Here is a 23,561-nt window from a genome sequence, read left to right on the forward strand (position 1 = left end):
ACAAAGAAATACAGACGTGTGATAAATTATGGTGACTTCAAAACGTAAGAAGAAAAGGATGAAAGTATGAGAAAAAACACAAAAATGAAATTTATATTGTTATTCAGTCACAAATGATCAAATATATATTACTTTTTTGTATCACAATATTGATTGGAGATTAAAAATTATGTAAAAATATTATTTAAAAATGTACAGCGAAATACACTTCAAAATTATTTTTATTTCTAAAATGAATATACATACAATATTGTCTACAGTGGCCAGTCTTGTGCCAATAGAAACATCAAGTCCCACCAACAGAAGACGATATCAGTTACGAGACAGAACTCCTTTCGAACTGCACAAAGAAAATGATGGATAGATAACAACATCATTCAAGGAAATTCCCATAGTTTTCATACACACATAGTAAATGTAAATGCAAAGCATGTATATAAACAAACAAAATTGATTAGTATATCATTTCTTATGAGAAAAAATGTCAAAATATAAACGGTTTTCAAACTAGCAGCCAACAATACACTTGCTCTAATCCTAAATTTTATTGCAAAAATGCTAAAAAAAGCATTTGGTATATTTGGCCTAAAATACACTCGCTTAATATCTGTAACTTTAGTTATTAATCCATCCTACAACACAAGAAAATATGGCAGATAGTGCATTTAACTAAGGATATGAGACTTAGAAACTGTAAAACATCAAGAGACCAAGAACAAAATTGAGAACAAAAAGGAGTAGCGAAAAAAAAAAAAAATAAAGGCTTTGCCATTGGTAATATACATACCTTGGTACGGTTCCACGGCGACGTGGATCATACTCTGTTGCTTGTCGAAGAGCCCTAGCAAAAGCTTTAAAGGTTGCCTCGATAATATGATGGGAATTTTTTCCAGCAAGCTGTGTAAGAGGAATGCATATACATGTTCATTCTGTTACAAGGTTTTCATAATAGGAATAGAAAAACATCAACTAGAAACATCAAAAAGCCCTGGTAAAACATCAATAACATTCAGTATATTTCTTTCATAGTGATATATGTACAAATATATTTGCTAATTTATGACTATAATTGATTATCACCTATGTATTAATACCTGTCGAATGTGAAGTGTCATACCAGACGTGTTCACCAATGATTGGAAGAAATGCTCCACCAACTATAAATAAGGATACCCAGTGGATTCATTAGTAAATAATAAGATTCATATAAAAATAACTATGGAAACATCATAAGCTCAATAGATAAAATTCCAAACTTCAATGAAGTAACTTAACATGTTACACTACCTGAGTATCGTATGTTCCAACCCTATGAGTGGGTATGTCCAAATTATAACCTAGATATGGTCGACCAGACAAATCCTGGAAAAGTGTGCAAGAAACACATGATGGGGGAATTGAGAAGAAATGAGAGAAAATGAACAAAAAGTGAGAGATTTATCCTCTAAGAGTTTCTCCTTAAAACTTATCTATTGTTCTATTTACCCAATTGTAAAAAAATTAGATTACAATTCCTTCTTCTCCTACCTAGCTAAAAATATGTCCCTCTATCTACTATAATTAACTATGATGTGATGCTCTAATATAACTAACTGTTTGACATAGGGGAATCTGAGGTAAAAGATATCCTAAAGTAATCAAGTAAACAACATATTTATTTATAGTGGAAAAGTAAGCTTATAAAAGTGATCAGATTGGACACTAGAACTTCCTAATTTCAACTCCGAAGCATTGAGTACAAGTCTTATAGAGCTGATAATGAATGAGTCTAAACAAAAGCTCAGTCAGTAGTGTGATACTTCGATATCTGAAAAGTAAACAAACTTTAACCCAGTGTTTGGATGATGAATTCTAAAAAGGTAATTCACTTTTTTTTGTGAGAATTTGAATTGTTTTTGGTAAAATATGTTTTTTGATAGAAAATATAGAAAAAAAAAATGAAATTATAGAAACTTATCAGAAAAATTTGATTACTTAAAATGGTAAGAATATAAAAAAATATGAATTTAAAATTTTTCATGTTCCCTCTTCTCTTGCCTTTATGTCTCCTCTCTGCTCTCCCATGTCTCTTTGTTCTCTCTTCCCCTCTTTTCAGTTTTATTTTTCTCTCCCTCTCTTCATTCCCTCCTTTCTCTCTCCTCCATCTACCTTCTCTATAACAATATTGATAAAAAAAGTGTCAATATCTGTATTTTTGAATTATTAATATTATTTTATTTTATATTATTTTTTAATCATACAATATTTAAATTAGCTCATGCTTATTTTCATAATATTTAATAGTAAAATTTCAATTTTTAAATATATTTTTTATTTTGTACATATAGTAGAAATTAAATTACTCTATCTAAATTAAGAATTTGAATAGAACTCCAAAAGAACCATTTAAAAGATGAGGAAAATTTAAATCAAAGTAATTCAAATTTAAAACATTTCAATTTTTTTGAAATTTTAGGGATCCTCATCCAAACACAACCTGGAGATAAATTGAATTTCTTTATGCACATTACAAATATGAATCCCTAAAATTATGAAGGCTAACACATAACAAGTCCTAACATTTTCTTAAATGCGTTTATCCATTTACCATGCTTATAAGCAAGGAAAGATTACACTTTCCCCCAACACACATGTTAATATTATCTAACAATTAATCACTATTTCTACAAACAGTACCCAAATTACCAGTGAAACATGAATCAGTGCTTCATCAAGTGGAGCAGAGAAGTTGCCAAACCGGTTAATACCCTTCCTATCACCAAGAGCCTGCAGCAAAGCCTGAAGACGTAGTAACAGAAAACTCTTAGTTTTAACATAAAGACTTACGTTGAAATCACCAGTAATTACTTAAATGCCATATTGCATAGAAAGGAAAATGTGAAATATTAAATTATATAAAGATATAACTTGCACACAAATCTTTAATGCAGGATACTGAAACACGTTTTAGTTTCAAGGAAAATTTGTAATTTGTATTATAGAAAACAAAAAAAAAATGAAAGAACCAGCTCATGAAATGGTTTGCATACTGTTCCGATAGCAAGGGCAACGTCTTCATTTGTGTGATGATCATCAATGTGTATATCACCTGTGGCTTTTACGTGTACATCAAACAGCCCGTGTGAAGCCAGTTGCTGAAAAATCACAATCAAGTTTAGTTTCCATAACTATTATCTCAATTAAATAATTTCAACATCCTTAGTACGCCTTTAATGTTTAGTCTTCAAGGTACAAGACCAGATTCTAACAATGCAAGTCCTTCTAAGGAGATACATTCTTTTATAAACAAGTTCAAAGTTCATCTCACGTACACCAAAGTTTTTACCTCTTTCATTTCACATTGCCAAGCTCATTATTCTATTATAGCTACAAATTTGATAGAACAATATGCATTCTCATTTGGGACGTCTTTGACTAAGCTAATATCAAGTATATAGAAGAGTATTCACTAAATAATTCTTTAACTAATTACTTCAGCTCCCACAACACTTATTTTGTGTACACGGATATATCCACTTATATGAACAATTATTGAAATCTAATATTATATTTTAAGGCGACAGCAATAAAGGAATATAAAAAGTAAATGAAGCAAAAAGAACATATGAAAAACAAAAACATAAGGCATCAGCAACACAAAGGCACAAAAAATGAGTTGAAATTACTGACATCAAGCATGTGATCGAGGAAGGGAATTCCAGTATTACTATCAGCAATCCCGGAACCATCCAAGTTTATTTTGACTGATACGTTGGTCTCCTTGGTGACTCTTTTAACCTCTCCAACTCTAGCATCTGAAAATGATCGAAAAATCATTCAAACGCATTGGAAAATCCAAAATTTCAGGCAGTGAAGAACAGATGATGAGCTTCGCATTGACCTAAATCAATTGGCAAAGTCGTCATAGCTGAAGCATTGTCTCCCACCACGACAGCAGAAGAGACGTTTCTGGGAAGGTGGATTGGAGTGAGATTGCGTTGATTGGGTGAAAAGATTGAAGCTTGGAAAGGAGAACGCGTGAGGTTGGGTATTGAGTGGAAAACCCTAACCCTAGATTTAAGAAGAAGGGATGAAGGAGATGTTGGAAGAGAGGGAGGTGAAGATAGCTCCATTGAGAGTAAAACAACAATGGCAGCACAGCGAAGATCTTCTTCTAGGGCGATTTTGGTCCACAAAAATACTTGTGCCAAAAAGAAACTGACAATTGCTTTTTGCACCCAACATTTTCCTGGAGGTGTTATAAAGTCTAAATATTGTATATTTTGCATCAAACAGTCTTAAATATATTTTTTTATTGGAAATATATTTTAGACTTCTAATTTATTATGTAAATACATTTTGACACTGTCTGATTTGAAAAAATATGAAAAATTATATAATATAAAATGTATTTTTGAAATATCTAATTATGTAATCAAGATTACATTGTTTCGGATTTATACACAAATTAGACTTTTCCCATATATTTTTGTTAAAAGAAATTCCCGAAGAAAGTTAAGCGTGAATGTTGGGCTTACCCAACACATGTTCAGAGTTTCTTCTTGCACCCCATATGGTTTGTTCATTGACTAAAATACCCTTATGCCTTATTTAATAAAATATAGTTTAATAATTTTGATAGTCCATTGAGTTTTCTCAAATAGATTCCTCTCTTTTTTTATCTGTTGGGTCCCTAAAAGTGAAAAACTAGTGCAATTAGGTCTTTCCCGTTAAATTGGATTAATGAGATTAAAGTTTGGTTGAGTTGTCGTTATGACCTGATTTTATTAAATTACGTGGCAGATGAATGACATGGTACGTGGAATATGATACATTAAGCAATTAAATAATAGGTTTTTTGATAAAAATTGAAATTTACATTAAGCAATTAAATAATAGAATTTTTGATAAAAATTGAAATTAGGGTTCTTTGTATTGTTGGTTTAGGATTTTTTATAGAAATTGAAATTGGAAATCACGATTATCACTACGAAGAAGAAGGCACGATTTCTACTATGGCAAAAATTAGGGTTTCACGTTTTGGAGGCTGGCGAGTTGCTGTTTTGGTGGCTGGCGGGTTGCTACAATAATGATGGTCATGAAGCATCTCGATTTGTATTTTAGTTTTCTGCGATTTGGGATTAGGGATTTCTGTGCGATTTAGAGTTCATGATTTTTTTGGTTGCACGTTACATGGAGTTTGCGATTTGGGAAAATGAGATGCAGGTCGTTCATGGCTTGTTTGAGTTCGTTGTAGGTTTTCGACTATCCCCTTCAGTTAGCGCATTCCTAGTCTGTGAATGATCCTTGTGGGGATTGAAGTTTCATTGTGTGTGCTACGAGGAAGATTGTTAATGTGAATTTGGCGAAGCAGACTTTGATAGAAACAATTTCACCTACATTTGCCAATTTAACTGATTTGAGAAACATGTATCTCAACGACAATCATTTGAGGGATCAATATCGGGAGACTTGACTAATTTGGCTCAGTTGAGGTTATGGATGTGTCTAATAACAATCTATCTGGTGATGTTCCAAAGTTCCCACCCAAAGTGAAGTTCAATAATGCAAATAATCTTCTGCTTGGGCATTCTAGAGGTGGCGGCGGCAATGGAACTACTCCCTCAAGCGATTTTGGTGATGCACCAAGTGGAAGTCCAAATGCAGCGAGCGTTAGGAAATTCTGCACTCTCTCTTTCGTGATTTATTGAGTTTCCAATCTTGTTTCCAATTTGCTTTTGATGAACACTAATTTGGTGACGTTTAATTTCACATTTCAGAAACTTTTCTTTTTATTTTTTAATTATAAATTTTCCACCTAAAAAACTCTACATATGTTAGGTAATCTAATTATTCCAACTCACTCTGACAATTCACTTTAAATTTAACTCTATTAATCCAATTTAATAACAAAGACTCAATTGCTTTAATTTTTCATTTTAAAAATTTAATTGAAAAGAAAAACTAATTAAAAAATCCAACAATCGATACTATGAGAATGATTAAACTTAAAAATATTTACTTCGTTCATATATAATGGTGAAAAATGATAATTACTTGAAAGAAGAAAATTTATCAAAGTGATAAAGAAAAATAGGATTTTTCGACTTTTTGAAGCAATCCATAAAGAACATCTTAAAGAAGGTATCCGACAAAATTGGCTGAGTTAAATTGAAGATTCTCTATAAAGGTTCTATGGTTGAAGAAAATATAGAAGACAGGGCAAAACATGATAAAGACGTGGACTATTATTAAAAATATTACTAGAAAAGAGAATTTTAGCTTAATTTTTTTTTTTCATTCTAACTTTATCTTTTTTTTCTTTCTTTTACTAATATTTTTCTTTCTCCCGTTCTCAAAAATCTAAATTTACGTTTTCTGTTTATTAATGTTTAAATCATTTTATTGCTTTGAAAATTACTCTTTAATTGGTTTTTCTTTTAATTTCGAAGTTGATTTATGTTAAATGGTAATTTGTTAGGAATGTACAATTAAAAATTTATAACGTGAAGTTTTCGTGTATTTACTATCAAAGGAAATTAATGGTTATAGAAGTGAAGTTTAATCCTTTAAATAACATTACAAAGTGTAATTAATTATTTTTTATAACATTGTTTGTTTTTATTTGTCATTTATAAGGGCATCTTTCCAACTATGAAAATTTTGTGGCTATACAATTAATCTTAATCCTCTTTTGTTTTCTTTCATCCCTTATTCCCTATGTTTAAATAAATTGGGGTGGAGGGAAGAGCGAAAGAAATTGAAAATTAAGATTATATATGAATTAAGAAAAAAAAATCAACTTAATAAAGATAATAGAGAAATAATTGAAAAAGTTAATTTGATTGATATGTTACAAGTTAAATTAGTTATGCAATAAAATAAATGACTAAAATATCTTCAACTAATATTTACTAAGATGAATATAAATTAAAATTGAAACATAATTTAATAGGGAATAAATTATTCAATAAAATTGGAAATAGCAATTAAAATTATTTAAAAACTAAATTTTATATTAATTAAATAATTCACTATTGTAGAAAATACTAAGAAAAGAAAATTCAATAAAATATTTTTAATATACCAATTTAGTTTTTAACTTGTTGACACTGATAACAAATCAAACTCCTATTATCATTATTATTTTTCTATTATAATAAATACATTTCCTTATAAAAAAAAGTAATAAAACAAAATAAGTAGGAAAATATAGTTAATAGAACACCGTCTTTAATATGTTAATTTTTTTAGTTGTTGAAATTTGTAAAAATTACAATTTAAGGCAATATACAACATAAGATACTAATATATAATAACATTTATTAATGAGATAAAAACACTAATCATATGATTGTCAAAATATTATTATTGTCATATGTAATTAAAAAAAATACTATATCAAAGAAAAATAAAATAAAATAAATCAGTTAAAATTCTATAAAAATGAATTATATATACAATCAAAATAATTTACATTTATTAGAATTTTTTTTCTTTACAATATATGATAATTTTCTTCCTACAGTGAAAAATGTAATACCATAAAAAAACAAAAATAGAAAACATTATTATAATTGATATGAACTACGTCAATTGATATTGAAATAAATAATTATAATTTATCTTAGACGTGTTTATTTGATATTGTTTAATTTAGACTTTGCCTCTTTGAAACTCTGTAGGTTTGTATAACTCTTGTTAATAAATACAAATAAAGCATATATATAAGTAAAAAAATACAACTAAATGTATAAATATATGTGAATCACACGTATATTTGTACAGTTTCAAAAATTTCTTTAAATATTGTCTCTATTAATGTTTTTCGTTAGGTCAAAATAATGAATTATTTCTGTTATTATAGGCTCACAGGCTACCGATCAGTCCAAACTAGAAGTAGACAAGCGGAGCGCACCAGTCGAAGGTTAGTGTCTCGGTCTCACAATCCCTACCGAAACATTTTGGCGTCCATCGTGGGGTCGAGAGCAAGTTGAAGAAACCCAATGGTGACCACGAGAAACATGGAGAAGCAGCAAAGGCAGAGCTATAGCCGCAGTCCAAGTCATCATCATGAACAATCGCTCCGTGGAGTTATCAACTGAAGAGAAGCATCCAAAATTCTACTAGTGTCATGTTTAAATTAAGTTTCATTTGATTAATGCTTTTGTTATTAACTTACGCTCTTATTATAGAGTAAATAAAGTCCGATTTAGGCCCAACCAATCGCTCCTAAAGTTGCTAAACAAAATCATATTCAACGAAAAAGTCTCTTAAAGAGCTAGAAGATTAAGACCGAGCGGTAAATTCCGCTCGGCCAAGAGGTAAATCCCTCTATAAAGATTTGAAGACCGAGCGGTAAAACCCACTCGTCCAAGAGGTAAATCCCTCTATAAATATTTGAAGACCGAGCGGGAAAACTCACTCGTCCAAGAGGTAAATCCCTCTATAAAGATTAAAGACCAAGAGGTAAATCCCTCTATAAAGATTTGAAGACCGAGCGGTAAAACCCACTCGTCTAAGAGGTAAATCCCTCTATAAAGATTAAAGACCAAGAGGTAAATCCCTCTATAAAGATTTGAAGACCGAGCGGTAAAACCCACTCGTCCAAGAGGTAAATCTCTCTATAAAGATTAAAGACCAAGAGGTAAATCCCTCTATAAAGATTTGAAGACCGAGCGGTAAAACCCACTCGTCCAAGAGGTAAATCCCTCTATAAAGATTAAAGACCAAGAGGTAAATCCCTCTGTAAAGATTTGAAGACCGAGCGGGAAAACCCACTCGTCCAAGAGGTAAATCCCTCTATAAAGATTTGAAGACCGAGCGGTAAATCCCACTCGACGAAGAGGTAAATTCCTCTATAAAGATTGAAGACCGAACGATCTTATTTGATTGGCCGACCGGTCTTATAACAACCTATTCTGACGTTAATACATTGGTTTGTTTGGCTACTCTCTTTCTCACCATATCAAATTTCGAGTTGTTATATTTCTTCAGTACAGGTAACAGGATCCTGCAAATCACAACCGAGAGGTAAATCCCTCTCGTCAAAGTTGAAAACAAAGACCGAACGGTAAATCCCACTCGGCCGAGAGGTAAAACCCTCGTCAAGGTCGAAGCCAAAGACCGAGCGGTAAATCCCACTCGGCCAAGAGGTAAAACCCTCTCGTCAAAGATGAAGCCAAAGACCAAGAAGAAAATCCCTCTCAACCGAACGATTCTCACTCTCATCAATGAGGAAGCTCTGATAACAAGGACTGTGTCAAGCATGCGGCCAGATTCAATACATGGAACTGTTTGGCACAAATAGGATATAATGACTTGAAGCACACGGAGAGCAAACTCCTTAATACAACGAGAACAACCTCCTTCAAACTCATAAGTCCTATAGTTAACCGTTCGGCTAAAGCTGAACGATTAACTCAGACTTGGAGGGCTTATGTTACTATGGGCTCACAGGCTACCGATCGGTCCAAACTGGAAGCAGACAAGCAGAGCACACCAGTCGAAGGTTAGTGTCTCAGTGTCACAATCCCTACCGAAACAATTTCTATTTTAAGATTGATTTCTAGCAAGATCAGTTGTAATCTAATAGACTTATTCCTAATCTAATAATTTTATTTTCTGAAAAAAGAGAACTAAGGAAAATTCACATACCTACTTATATTCTTCTAACTAACACCATTTGTAATAGAAACTATAAAATAATATTTGTTTCAGTAGGGATTGTGAGACCGAGACACTAACCTTCGACTGGTGCGCTCCGCTTGTCTGCTTCCAGTTTGGACCGATCGGTCACCTTCAATATTGGCCGCTCGGTGAACTTCAGTCTTGACCGCTCAGTCACCCTCTTTGTAAAAGAGGGGAGGTACCTGCAAAAGGCACTCCGACGCTCAAGTTAGGAGCGGTTTTATGAACTGTTTGTTACAGTTAAATATTGAAGTCCTAATAGGACGTAAATAGGGCGTATGGTAGTATGAGTTGAATCTGTCTTTACCTCAAACCTAAACCCTTATTTATAGAGTGTAAAAGAATCTGACAAATTAATTTACCTCTTAATGGTCATTAATGCAAACCTTAATTGTTTAACGGTAGCTGTTATCACATTCATTGTGCGTTAACTCTGCTCAATAGTTGTCGAGACCGATCGGTAGCCTGTAAGCCCATAGTAACAATATTCATACTACCTCAACATTGAAGACACCGTAATTTATGTGTGTAACAAAAGTTCACAACTGTAAATTAAAGAAAGAATACATATGCAATTAGTAAAAATGAAAAGAGTGGTTAAATTATAGAATATCACATTTCATCCACCAATATAAAATTTGTTTAATAAAAAACCAATAACTATTATAACTTCCTTGTAGTAAATATTCAAACAAAATCTGGTTTATGTACTTATATTGTTCTACTCGATCTTGTTAAAGGGCTATTGGTTATGTCATTATACACTCTACTTCCAGTCCATACGCTTGATCCCTAAAAATAGGTCTTTTACCACTTCACAATGTTCCTCTAGGAAAACCAGTTTTAAGATTTAAAGCAATAACCCATAATAATAACATTCGTGCATAAATGTGAAAGAGATGTCAAATACATATTCTAGTATTCTATAAAAGGGTAAAAAAATACGAAAACGCTTCTTTAACAACGTTTTATTGACAATGCCACGTAACGGTTGTCCATTGGCTAATGTTTAAAAAAAAAGAATGAATAGATTTTTCATCAGGCGAGGGTATTATTGGAAGGGAAAAATACGAATTTTCGTTTCGCGATTTCCCTATTCATCGTTCATTCGCAGTTTGCTCTCTCATCTCTCTCGCGTTCTGTCATCTCTCTCGCGTTCTCTCATCTCTCTCGTACTCTCATCTCTCTCGTTCTCTGATCTGTCTCGTGTTGAAACCCTAAAGCCTCACCTTATCGTTGTCTTGGACGTCTGACTTGTGCACCATTGAAGCTCTCTCCCATATTTGTCTTGTGCCTTCTCGCTGTCGTGGTGTTTTTTGGTAAGTAGAATTGCGCGAACTCTAACCATCTTCTCCACCATTGACGTTTTCTTCTTTCGCGAACCCTAACCATGTTGTCGACATTGTTGTTTTGTTTATGTTATAACTGGAGGTCCAATGGCAGCCCAAAAAGGAAATGTAAGATGACATGTAATTTTTTATTTTTACAGATGATGTGTTATCCTCTGAATCTTAGTTAATAATAACTTTTTGTTAATGTTTTGTAGTGGCGCCTTCGTATCTCGATGGATTCATCCAGCATTGTTGAAATGAATAGTTTACTAGGACACGCTCATGTAGAGCACATTAAGATGACTCCATTTAGGTGGTGTTTGCATATTCTGAGCCATTTGGAGGTGAATTTGAAATTATTGAAGGTGATGGTCCAACGCTGGGCTGGGCATGATGTTAGTTTTAGAGTTAGTCAACAATTGATCTCATTTACTGTTTTTGATGTGTTCATGACCACAGGTTTAGAAATAGGTGGTCTAGGATTGTTTCCATTTGTACAAATTTTGTTTGTATTTAGAGGAAGATGGATTTTTTCCAATAAGATTGTTATATGTACAAATTGTAACAAACAATGATATATATGTACAAATTGTTATTGTAATAAGATCATAGCTTTCATGATTACTTTATGTGTAATGTTATTTTATTTACGTTGTGTGTGTTTTGATGACAAAGGAACGCGCAATATTAATAAGTCTTTTAAATTAATCCAATGGTTTACCAACTTAAGTGAAATCTTGAAACTTCTGCACCAAAAAACACACTTGAAACCTAGGTGGTGCCCAAACATTGTTCCTTTCCTCAATCATGGGGTGCTCAAACAAGACTTCTCAACCTCTACTCACATTTAAACAACTAAATCAAGTGAAAACCACTACACTTATGCCAAAAAATTAAAAAAATTTACTATGGTCACCTAGGTTACCATAACTGGCTCCTACAATTCAAGTTTCTGTACAAAACTCAGATTTTGTTCGTGTAATCGTTTACCAAGCACCTGTAAACGATTACAAGTGTGTTTTTTGGTGTAGAAGTTTCAAGACTTCACCTAAGTTGCTCATCTCATAAATATTGTTCCTTTCCTCAATCATGGGTGCCCAAACATGACTTCCCAGCTTTACTCATACTTAAACAACAAAATCGAGTGAAAATCATTGAATTTATGCTAAAAAATTAAAAATTTTGACTATGGTCACCTAGGTCACCTAGGTTACCACAGTTGGCTCCTGCAGTACAAGTTTCTTTACAAAACCCAAATTTTGTTCGTGTAATCGTTTACCGAGCAGCTGTAAACGATTACAAGTGTGTTTTTTGGTGCAGAAGTTTCAAGACTTCACCTAAGTTGCTCATCTCATAAACATTGTTCCTTTCCTCAATCATGGGTGCCCAAACATGACTTCTCAGCCTCTACTCACACTTAAACATCGGTAAACTTTAGTATTTTTTATAGCGATAAAACTTAAGATAAATGATGCAACTCTTAAGCAATTTTCTAATTTGATATATTTTTAGACTAAGTTCATCTATAATGCAGGTTTAGCCGAACTAGTGAGCTTCTTAGTCCGGCTGTCGACTTCTTAGCCAGACTACCGAGCTTCTTAGTCAGACTACCGAGCTTCTTAGTTGGACTGTCGAGCTTATCTGACTATGCAACTGAGTTGATCCGGCTGAACTGTAGGGTTTATTATGGGAGCTCTCTAGCTAGTGTTAGCTAGCCTAGTTTTGAATGGAGAAACACCAAGTTATTCTCCTAATTATTTTACTTTGAACACCCATTTACTTTTCTGTGTTCGTTTGTCTTGAGGAAGCTTCACCAATTCAAATGTGTGATTCTCAGGATTTCATCTCCTCTTTCATGACTTTGTGTCACTCTTTTATCTTCATGTGACAGTTTATTCATAACCGTCAAGCTCTCCTCCATTAGTGAACAACACAAACTTATGAGGGGATATTTTTGTGAAGTAGTAGATCTTTCCAGGAGAAGCTCCGCAGGTGGTTCAGGAGAATCTACATTCATGTGTCCCCAATGATCAACAATTCTGGTAGGAGAATTTGGCTAACATCAATGCGTCAATGAGTAACCTGTTTCGGTTTTTATTTCTGGTTAATGTCTTCAATAGTTAAATTATATTGAAGAAGTTTATTTTACATTGAAGGCTCCATATGAAGTTATAGAATTTGAAATCTTTTTGAGCATATTAAAATCAACTTTGAAAATACAATACTAAAAAATGTAACAGAGAATCTTATATCAAATATCTACAATGACAACTACATTTTAAAGTTTAATTTATTGTTATAAAAATTTTGAAATCTCTTCCATATATAAATGGGCAAAATATTTTACATTAGAAACCATAGATATATTTTTTGTCAAAGAATTAATTAATGATAGTCGAATGCAAAAGAGGTAACATATAAGCCTCAACAAAAAAATTGAATATGATGACAAACCATTGTCCATCCTGCATACATAATAAAAAAAGTGCAGAGAGACTAACATCATAACCTCAAAAGAAATTTCAAACCATTACACACATCCTGAATACAATACAAAGAAACGTCCTGAATACATGGAATTATCGACGGAATTTCACTGACGGAATTATTTTCGTCGATAAATGATGCATTACCGACGTATTTTATCGACGGATGTAAAAAATGTAATTACCGACGGATATTTGTCCTTCGGTAATTATCGATGGACAAAATCTGTCGGTAAAGTCTTCGGTAATTACCGACGGACAAATCCGTTGGTAATTACGTCGATAATACATATTTTAGTTAACGACGGCCAAAATCCGTCGATAAAGCCTTCGATAATTACTGACGCACAAGTTCCATCGCTAAATCCGTCGGTAAAAAGAGCGGCAAAATTCCCGCCCATTTTTTCTCTCTCTGCGCGAAGAAGACTATATTTTTCTATCTCACAAAACACTTTCGTCATTTTTTCTTTCTGGTACGACTGTCGCGGTCATACAAATTTGATGTGCATAGAAAGAATGCAGTATAGCTAGGATGTGACTCCTAGGTCGTCTCACAAGGACCAAATTTGGTTCAGTTTCGGATCAACACATTATGGGGGGTTTTGTGATTTTTGTTTTGATGCGGTAAAATTAAATTAAACTGAAAATTAACTTTAAAACAGTAAACGTGAAAACGGTGAAGTAACATTCAAAACATTAAAAACCGAACGGTAAAAGACACCAAAATAAAATTAACGTGGGAACACTAAACGTAAAACGTTAAACACAAAAATAAAAGCATCAGTAAAAATAAACCGTAAACATAAAACTAAAATGGTAAAACTGAAATTAAAACAGTAAAACGAAATTAAACAGTAAAAACGATTTGCTACAGTAAAACGAAAATACAGCAAGGTCAAACAGTAAAAAATAAATCTGGAACAGAAAACTAAAATACAGAAAACGAAAATACAGAAAAAAGGAAAATACAGTACATAGTAAATACAGAAAATAGTAGAATTAGAAAATAAATTACAGCAGTAAATTTTTACAACAAAAACAGTAAATCTGAAATAGAAAAATTGCAGTACCATAATTGAAAATACAGAAAACAAAAATACAGAAAACAGTCAAAACAGTAAAACAGTAAATCAGTAAATTTTAGAAAATAAAATTATAACAGTAATTAATAATAGCAAAATAATAATTACAGAATTACAGAATCTAAATAACAATAATACAGAAACAGTAAAAACGGAATACAGAAATACAGTAAAACGGTAAAATACATAAAATAGTAAATTGTAAAATATGAAAACAGAAACAGAATTACTGCACCAAAATGTAGAAAACCAAATTATAGTAAATAATTTAAAGTGAAATAATTAACAAAAAGAAATTAATGTAGAAAACATAATTCACACATTTAATTATAACAGAAATTAAATTACAGCACCATTAAAATACAACAGTAGAAATTAAATTACAGAATCAAAATATAATAGTAACAGAATTGGAAATTCAGAAAATTAAATCAAACTGAAATATATTACAGCAAATAAAATTGGAACCTATGGTGCTAAACCGTAAAACCTGGTACTGCCCTGATTTTCCCTTTTCGTATTGTCCAGCCAACTGTCCAACTGCTACTGTCCAGTTCTGGACTTAGTCCCCATGCTGGAGCTCTCTCACGGCCCTCGGTTCCCCCCTCCAGGCCTTCAGGCCGTCCCCCCTATTTTGTTGTCCAACTTCCCTTTTAAAAGCCAATTTTCCTTCCTCAGTGCAGAATTAAATCAAGAGGGCCCCTCCACTTTCTCTTCACTTCAGCAGAATGGATGCACTCTCACAAGAGGACAAAAATATAATGTTGCATTCCATTGACAAAAAGGGCGGCTGGTGCTTAATCAAACCATTTTGCTTCTTAAAAAAAATTAAGTGCATGACCCCTCCACAGTGCCAAATTCTTTTACCCGTGAACTTCTCTAAGTTGGACGCTCCCACTGTCTGCTGCTGCACCAAGGTATGCTGCACCAAGGTTCCAAGAGCTCTTCTCTCGTCACCGTTTCTGCTTCTACTCCAAAGTGAAATCAGTGTGAACAATCAAAGTTCAGCTGGTGGCTTCTCTTTAACGTGCTGCTGCAACTGCTCTTAAGGTGGCTGGACTGTTTCTCCTCTCTCATGTGTAGCAAGACCGTGAGCACCTCTTGTGGACCAAGAACAAGGTTGTGTGAAGTGTGTTGTTCCCATGCTTTCTTCTAAAACTTCCTTCAATAAAAATCAAGTAAAGGGGCCCTCCACTTTTGTTATTTCAGCCGTGAGAAATTCTTTGAATGTTGTTGCATCCTACGTGAGAGTCATGCACTCCATGCCACACAATAATGAAAAGAAAGCAAGGTGTTGTCCACCTTTTCATTCCATTATCAATTGTATTTTGGTGCTCTTCCATGTCAACATAGCAGCTTCTTCATTCATTCTCAAGCCATGAACGTGTTGGACAGCAGCCCTTTCACGTGTGTACCTTGCATGCTTCCAGCATCTTTTACTTTGCTAGATGTCACCCTTTCTAATAATGAAACACCCCTTTCAAAAAGTAAAATGACCATAAAGCCCTCTAAATATGACAAATTATTACCCAATAATTTTCCTAGAATTAATAACGTAAATAATTTAACCATAAATAATTCAAATTAATCAAAATAAGAATTACCGGTCAAATTAAGCACAATTATGAAAAATAGGAAAATACTGGACAATTAAGCACAATTCCCTAACTAATTTTAGCACAATAAGCTAAGTGTAGTGAACAAAATATTGACTCATCAAAATAGACCACACTTAGTCTTTTGCACTCCTGGGCAAAATTAAGACACAAATCAGGGAATAGTTCAAAGGACATTAGGCTGTATGACACAGAAACTCAGCAGACAGAAACCAAGACTCACGAGAAAAACAAACAGAATTTACACAGTTCTTAAGAAGTCTGGTCAGAGAAAAGATGTAGACAATATCCAACACTAAATCATGGAAAAGCACATACTTACAGAAATCATCCAAGCAATTCAATACATAGCAAAATGATTAATCGGTTCAAGAGGTGATTCAAAAATAACGAAACCTCACAGATGCACTACAGTGTTTCTCTCAAGTGTTTAAGGTAAATCAATGTTACTCAATGCACTCAAGAAAGCAAACACAAGTAGACTTGGCAAGCTTCTAATATCAACACTCAAAACATATGCACGTTTAGATCAAAAGGTCTTTACTGGGTTGTAATGGGGTCAAGGACAGGAGAGGATAAATTTGGATAAGTAGCTATAGCTCAGAAGAAATAGAGGTGCACTAGGAAAAAAATGTAAACACAGTGAAATCTCACCCAAACCTCTAATTCAATCCTCTTCTCGACTCCATTATTCACAAAATTATTTTTCAATTTTCTCTTTTTTTTTTTTTTATATATAACAGGATATAAATTATCATTTCAAAACATGATGAGCAACCAACTAGCCAATTCATCAGAATTCCCAAGGAGACCACACTTATTCTCAAAATATTTCTATAGCTTCAGACTTTCCTAAGGTTAAGGTAATCATTTGTTTTTCACTTAGGATCAGTGTATGAGCTTCAACACAAAGAAATATATACAGTATAGGCTCAAAGGGGTTATCAAAGGATAATAACAAGGTAGGCTTATTTGGCTAAAGAGGCTCAAGAACAAAAATGTCTTTATCACGTCTGAACATGCATATCAATCAAGTATATCAAAAAGAATCAAGCCAAGGCATATGTGCAAGCATTCAAGATACATATCACACACAAGAAAGAAAATTAAGTGGCTCAAATCTCACACAGGGTATTCGTCACAATCAAATCAACCTCTCAAACGTATAATCATCTTTCCAGGCAGAGAAAAGCAAGGATTACAAACTATAAGTATTAAGTAAGTGAAGGAAAAATCTACAACTAAGACATCATCCAGAAATCAAGAGAAAAATGTAAAATTTATTAACACTCAAAAACAAAAAAATTAACACACAAAATACATACTAAAAGAAACTAACAGAAATAACAGAATAATCAGAATTTCTTCCCAGTAGACCACACTTAAATCACACAATGTCCTCAGTGTGTAACAATCATCAGATTATCAATTTCAGAGCAATCAAATAATATAGACAAGTGCAATAAAAAGTAGGAAAAATAGGGAAGAAATTTTCAGTAACATCCATCAGTAGATGTTATCAGTGACATCCATCAGCAGATGTCGAAATCACCTAGCACCCATCAGTAGATGCTAATTAATTTTTTTTTTTTTTTGAAAAGGATACCGGTACTGTGACAACAGTCTCGGTGACAACGACCGGAACTGTTGCTACAGTGGAAAGCATTTGGCTATAAAAGGGTACCTCCTCAGCGTCAGAGCGCCATTTCCTGACCTAGCCTCTCTCTCTGCTCTCCTCTCTTCTCTCTTCTCTCTTCTCTCTCTGCTCTCTGCTCTCTTCTCGAGCGTCTGGATCTGCGAGGAAGCTCTGTCACCGTGCCATCTGAAGAGTGCGAGATCAGCGAGGAGCTCCTCTGCCAGCCTACTACTCCAGGTAAGTTCTCTGCACCTTGGATCTCTATTTCTTCCTTTTCTGCTTCTCTGCTGTTATTACCATCCTGCTTTCCTGCTTTTCTTTATTTTTCTTCTTCTGCCGATCTATCTTCTTTCCTTTCTTTCCTCCCTTTACCGCTTTTTCTGCTATTATTACCTTCTTGCTTTCCTGCTTTCCTGCTTTATTTTTTTTTTCAAAAGAAAAACACATAAAACACCACTGTCAAAAAAAAAAAAACTTAAGGGGTATATCGGCTGGAAACCAGACGTTAATCTCCCTTCGATTGAAGGTATGGCAGAGACAATCGGGTAGAACAACGCCACGTACCCCACTTAAAAATAAAACACAGAAACTTAATAACATGAACAACATGGACAAGGACAACTGGACGTAGATCCGTTTAGGACCCTTTTGCAAGGACCGTGAAACAGATCTGAGACCAGACACTGAAACATCACATACAGACTGGACAAAATAAATCAAAAAGGAAACAAGAACAAATAAAGAAAACACTGAACTAAGAATCTAATACATTTTTTTTTTATGTTTTTTTTTTCTTTTTTTTTTATTTTTATGTTTTAGAATACTAGTAGAGGAAAGATGACGAGTGAGATGGAATCAGAGAGATATACCAGTCAGCGGTGGCGTCCTACCGAAGATCAGACCCAGATGATGACCAGAATCTACAACTTTGGGGTCACACACCCAAGCAGAGCGCAAGTTGTCGAGATCACGTCTCGACTAAGGATCTTCGGAGATGCCAGCGAATACAACGTGCACTGCTGGTTCAACAACCACGGCAATCGGGTCAGGCGCTGGCAAGCAGAGATAGACCCCACTGGCACTCAGTTTTCACAACTGCCGCTATATATGTACGGTAAGAACTCTCGTCAACTCTCAATTTTTATTGATTTTTTTTTTCTTTCCTCTTCTATTATTAACACAATTTTTTTTTTTTTTTGAAAGAATACAACTGGGTGATAATGAGGGCACCGAGGCTGTTGGACCTGTTCCCCGTCCCGATCATCATTGACGATGATAGAGATGAGAGACAAATCCCTCCACCCATGCTTCTCACATTCCGAACCAGAGCTCCCTCAACGGAGCTCTCCCTTAGACCGCCACAACCAGCTCGTGAATTCTTTCATTTTTAATATTTTATGCCTTTTTTTTTATGTTTTTGTTGGCCGAGTGTGGCCAGAATATTAATGAGGACTGTAATATGAACAATTATTTTTTTTTTATGTTTTTATGCTTTTATTTATTATGGTGTGTAATATTAACATCAGAAATGATCGACCCCTGAACAACCTTATTTTGCTTTTATGCATTTTTGTTATATTTGTTGTTGTTTTTTTTATTATTATTAATAAAAACACTTAAATTAGCATCTATGCTCAAACTATATTCCACTGCCATTACAAATTAATTATGCACTTGTGTTGATTTTTTTTTTTTTAAGAAAAACTAAATAAATAAATAAAACAGAACACAAATTAACAAAACAAAAGACCTAATATCGAACACAAAAAATCAAAGCACACAAAACGTAATGTCAAAAATAGCAGACAAAAAACATATTTACAATACATACATTAACAAAATAACACACCTGAAAGAGAACACACAAAATTTTTTTATTTTTTTATTTTATTTTTTTAAAAAAAAAATCATAAACTAAGAAAATCAGAATTCTCCCCTAATTCGCAAACCAAGAAAATTAAGGGAAGAATGAACAGGAAAACTCCCCTGGTTATGGTGGCAGTTGCCAAACTTGGACAAGCAGGGAGATGTTCTTCGCCTCAGGATCCAGCAAAGAAAATTTGAGGAAGAACTGCTTCATCAGTATTTTTCTCTTAGCAATTTGTTTCAGCAGTATCTCTCCTTCCACTAGCATTTGTTGAGTGTGTGACACCGGAATAGCTATCTCTGGCTCGCTCAAAGAAGTAGCAGTATACTCTTCTTCATTAATCATGCATTCCTTAATGTCAGCACCTGCATTCTTTTTGAACTCTGCATCCTTGTCATCAAACTCACAATTAATAGCATCTGTAATAAACTTAGAGTCTGGGTGTAACGCATAATCAATTTCAGCACAAATGGAGCAAGAACCAGATTCACAGTCACATTCAAAATTTTCAGAAAACTGTGTTAAATCAAAGTTTAGTCCTAACTCAATAAAGTCATCAGATTGCACAGTTTCTCTTTCAAAATCAATATTGACGCGACTTTTACCAATGGGTTCAATGGCTGACACTGAATTAAAAGTTTTAGAATGAGCAATCAAATTTGTATCAGTATCAGTCATAAACTCTATAGAATCAGTGTGCGTCAATTCACATGCATTTGAATGTGTCTGCAAATTAGGTAAAGTATTTGGAATATCAGGTTCAGAATAAACCTGTTTTTGTTCATTGAAAAGTTCTTTACCAATCTCTAAGTCATCAGCTGCGTCCTCAGGGCTATCAGTATCAGAATCCAGAACAGGCTCCTCAGGTTCTTCCTTTGCTACCTCAATTGGATTTTCACCAGCTAGCTTGCAAAGCAACTTCCTCGCTTCTGTTGGGGTTATATCCATCCAACATCCACCAATAGCTACATCCACAAGTATCCTTTCATTGTCGAGGAGCCCTTCATAAAAATAAGTCAAGAGCAAATGCTCTGGAATTTGGTGGTTTGAACAAGTTGTGCAGAGCCTGTTAAACCTCTCCCAATAATCTGCCAGGCTTTCTTCTTGAAACTGCTCAATGGCAGTGATTTTCCTTCTAATGCTGCTCACCTTTGCTGCTGGAAAGAACTTGTTGAGGAATTTTTGTTGTGTTTCCTGCCAACTATTAAAAGGATACTGGTATATGAACCAGTCTCTTGCTTCATCTTGAAGGGACATGGGAAACATTTTTATCAACATTGTCTCCTTTGAAACACCAGCAGGCCTCATAGACAAACACACCAAACAAAACTCTTTGAGGTGCCTGTATGGATCTTCATGTGCCAACCCATGGAATTTGGGAAGACTCTTGACTATCTCATACATCCAGTCTTGAGAATCTGTCATTTTCTCTATTCTAGTTCAAAACTTATCTCAGACCTGGACTTTCACTTCAAAGAAAGATTAAACCAAACATATAGCAACATAACATGGGAAAAACTAATAATTACAGTTTTTGTTTTTATTTATTTTTATTTATTTTTTATTTTTTATATATTTTTTTTTTCATACAAAATAACTAAAAACAAAACACATACGACACGCATACAAAAACGCACATAACAGAAAACAACAAAATACCAAACAACATATACTAAAAAAATAGAAAACAAAACATATATTTACACAATCTAAAACTGAACCTCAATTGATCCCCGGCAACGGCGCCAAAATTTTGGTACGACTGTCGCGGTCATACAAATTTGATGTGCATAGAAAGAATGCAGTATAGCTAGGATGTGACTCCTAGGTCGTCTCACAAGGACCAAATTTGGTTCAGTTTCGGATCAACACATTATGGGGGGTTTTGTGATTTTTGTTTTGATGCGGTAAAATTAAATTAAACTGAAAATTAACTTTAAAACAGTAAACGTGAAAACGGTGAAGTAACATTCAAAACATTAAAAACCGAACGGTAAAAGACACCAAAATAAAATTAACGTGGGAACACTAAACGTAAAACATTAAACACAAAAATAAAAGCATCAGTAAAAATAAACCGTAAACATAAAACTAAAATGGTAAAACTGAAATTAAAACAGTAAAACGAAATTAAACAGTAAAAACGATTTGCTACAGTAAAACGAAAATACAACAAGGTCAAACAGTAAAAAATAAATCTGGAACAGAAAACTAAAATACAGAAAACGAAAATACAGAAAAAAGGAAAATACAGTACATAGTAAATACAGAAAATAGTAGAATTAGAAAATAAATTACAGCAGTAAATTTTTACAACAAAAACAGTAAATCTGAAATAGAAAAACTGCAGTACCATAATTGAAAATACAGAAAACAAAAATACAGAAAACAGTCAAAACAGTAAAACAGTAAATCAGTAAATTTTAGAAAATAAAATTATAACAGTAATTAATAATAGCAAAATAATAATTACAGAATTGCAGAATCTAAATAACAATAATACAGAAACAGTAAAAACGGAATACAGAAATACAGTAAAACGGTAAAATACGTAAAACAGTAAATTGTAAAATATGAAAACAGAAACAGAATTACTGCACCAAAATGTAGAAAACCAAATTATAGTAAATAATTTAAAGTGAAATAATTAACAAAAAGAAATTAATGTAGAAAACATAATTCACACATTTAATTATAACAGAAATTAAATTACAGCACCATTAAAATACAACAGTAGAAATTAAATTACAGAATCAAAATATAATAGTAACAGAATTGGAAATTCAGAAAATTAAATCAAACTGAAATATATTACAGCAAATAAAATTGGAACCTATGGTGCTAAACCGTAAAACCTGGTACTGCCCTGATTTTCCCTTTTCGTATTGTCCAGCCAACTGTCCAACTGCTACTGTCCAGTTCTGGACTTAGTCCCCATGCTGGAGCTCTCTCACAGCCCTCGGTTCCCCCCTCCAGGCCTTCAGGCCGTCCCCCCTATTTTGTTGTCCAGCTTCCCTTTTAAAAGCCAATTTTCCTTCCTCAGTGCAGAATTAAATCAAGAGGGCCCCTCCACTTTCTCTTCACTTCAGCAGAATGGATGCACTCTCACAAGAGGACAAAAATATAATGTTGCATTCCATTGACAAAAAGGGCGGCTGGTGCTTAATCAAACCATTTTGCTTCTTAAAAAAAATTAAGTGCATGACCCCTCCACAGTGCCAAATTCTTTTACCCGTGAACTTCTCTAAGTTGGACGCTCCCACTGTCTGCTGCTGCACCAAGGTCTGCTGCACCAAGGTTCCAAGAGCTCTTCTCTCGTCACCGTTTCTGCTTCTACTCCAAAGTGAAATCAGTGTGAACAATCAAAGTTCAGCTGGTGGCTTCTCTTTAACGTGCTGCTGCAACTGCTCTTAAGGTGGCTGGACTGTTTCTCCTCTCTCATGTGTAGCAAGACCGTGAGCACCTCTTGTGGACCAAGAACAAGGTTGTGTGAAGTGTGTTGTTCCCATGCTTTCTTCTAAAACTTCCTTCAATAAAAATCAAGTAAAGGGGCCCTCCACTTTTGTTATTTCAGCCGTGAGAAATTCTTTGAATGTTGTTGCATCCTACGTGAGAGTCATGCACTCCATGCCACACAATAATGAAAAGAAAGCAAGGTGTTGTCCACCTTTTCATTCCATTATCAATTGTATTTTGGTGCTCTTCCATGTCAACATAACAGCTTCTTCATTCATTCTCAAGCCATGAACGTGTTGGACAGCAGCCCTTTCACGTGTGTACCTTGCATGCTTCCAGCATCTTTTACTTTGCTAGATGTCACCCTTTCTAATAATGAAACACCCCTTTCAAAAAGTAAAATGACCATAAAGCCCTC

General features: G+C 33.8%; 1 protein-coding gene across 1 annotated transcript; it reads right to left on the reverse strand.

Annotated features, from left to right (window-relative positions):
- Nucleotides 1–64: 64 nt before the first annotated feature.
- LOC108325237 (imidazoleglycerol-phosphate dehydratase, chloroplastic) lies at nt 65–4,194 on the reverse strand. The gene is made up of 8 exons (XM_017558274.2): nt 3,881–4,194; nt 3,670–3,794; nt 3,030–3,134; nt 2,686–2,778; nt 1,288–1,362; nt 1,095–1,157; nt 788–897; nt 65–340 (listed from the first exon to the last, which is right to left on the reverse strand). Exons 1-8 carry the CDS (start codon nt 4,110–4,112, stop codon nt 313–315), a joined length of 831 nt encoding a protein of 276 aa, XP_017413763.1. The 5' UTR covers nt 4,113–4,194; the 3' UTR covers nt 65–312.
- Between the last annotated feature and the right edge of the window lie 19,367 nt (nt 4,195–23,561).

The sequence above is a fragment of the Vigna angularis genome, chromosome 3, assembly GCF_016808095.1.
Source record: "Vigna angularis cultivar LongXiaoDou No.4 chromosome 3, ASM1680809v1, whole genome shotgun sequence".
NCBI lineage: Eukaryota > Viridiplantae > Streptophyta > Magnoliopsida > Fabales > Fabaceae > Vigna > Vigna angularis.

What these genes read in the sequence shown, in the direction of transcription:
- LOC108325237 (XM_017558274.2), bottom strand. Translation starts at nt 4,112, where the DNA reads ATGGAGCTATCTTCACCTCCCTCTCTTCCAACATCTCCTTCATCCCTT. An exon ending in TTGGAACATACGATACTCAG is followed by an intron (nt 1,158 to 1,287) that starts GTAGTGTAACAT and finishes CCTTATTTATAG; the next exon opens with TTGGTGGAGCATTTCTTCCA. An exon ending in TGACACTTCACATTCGACAG is followed by an intron (nt 898 to 1,094) that starts GTATTAATACAT and finishes CCTCTTACACAG; the next exon opens with CTTGCTGGAAAAAATTCCCA.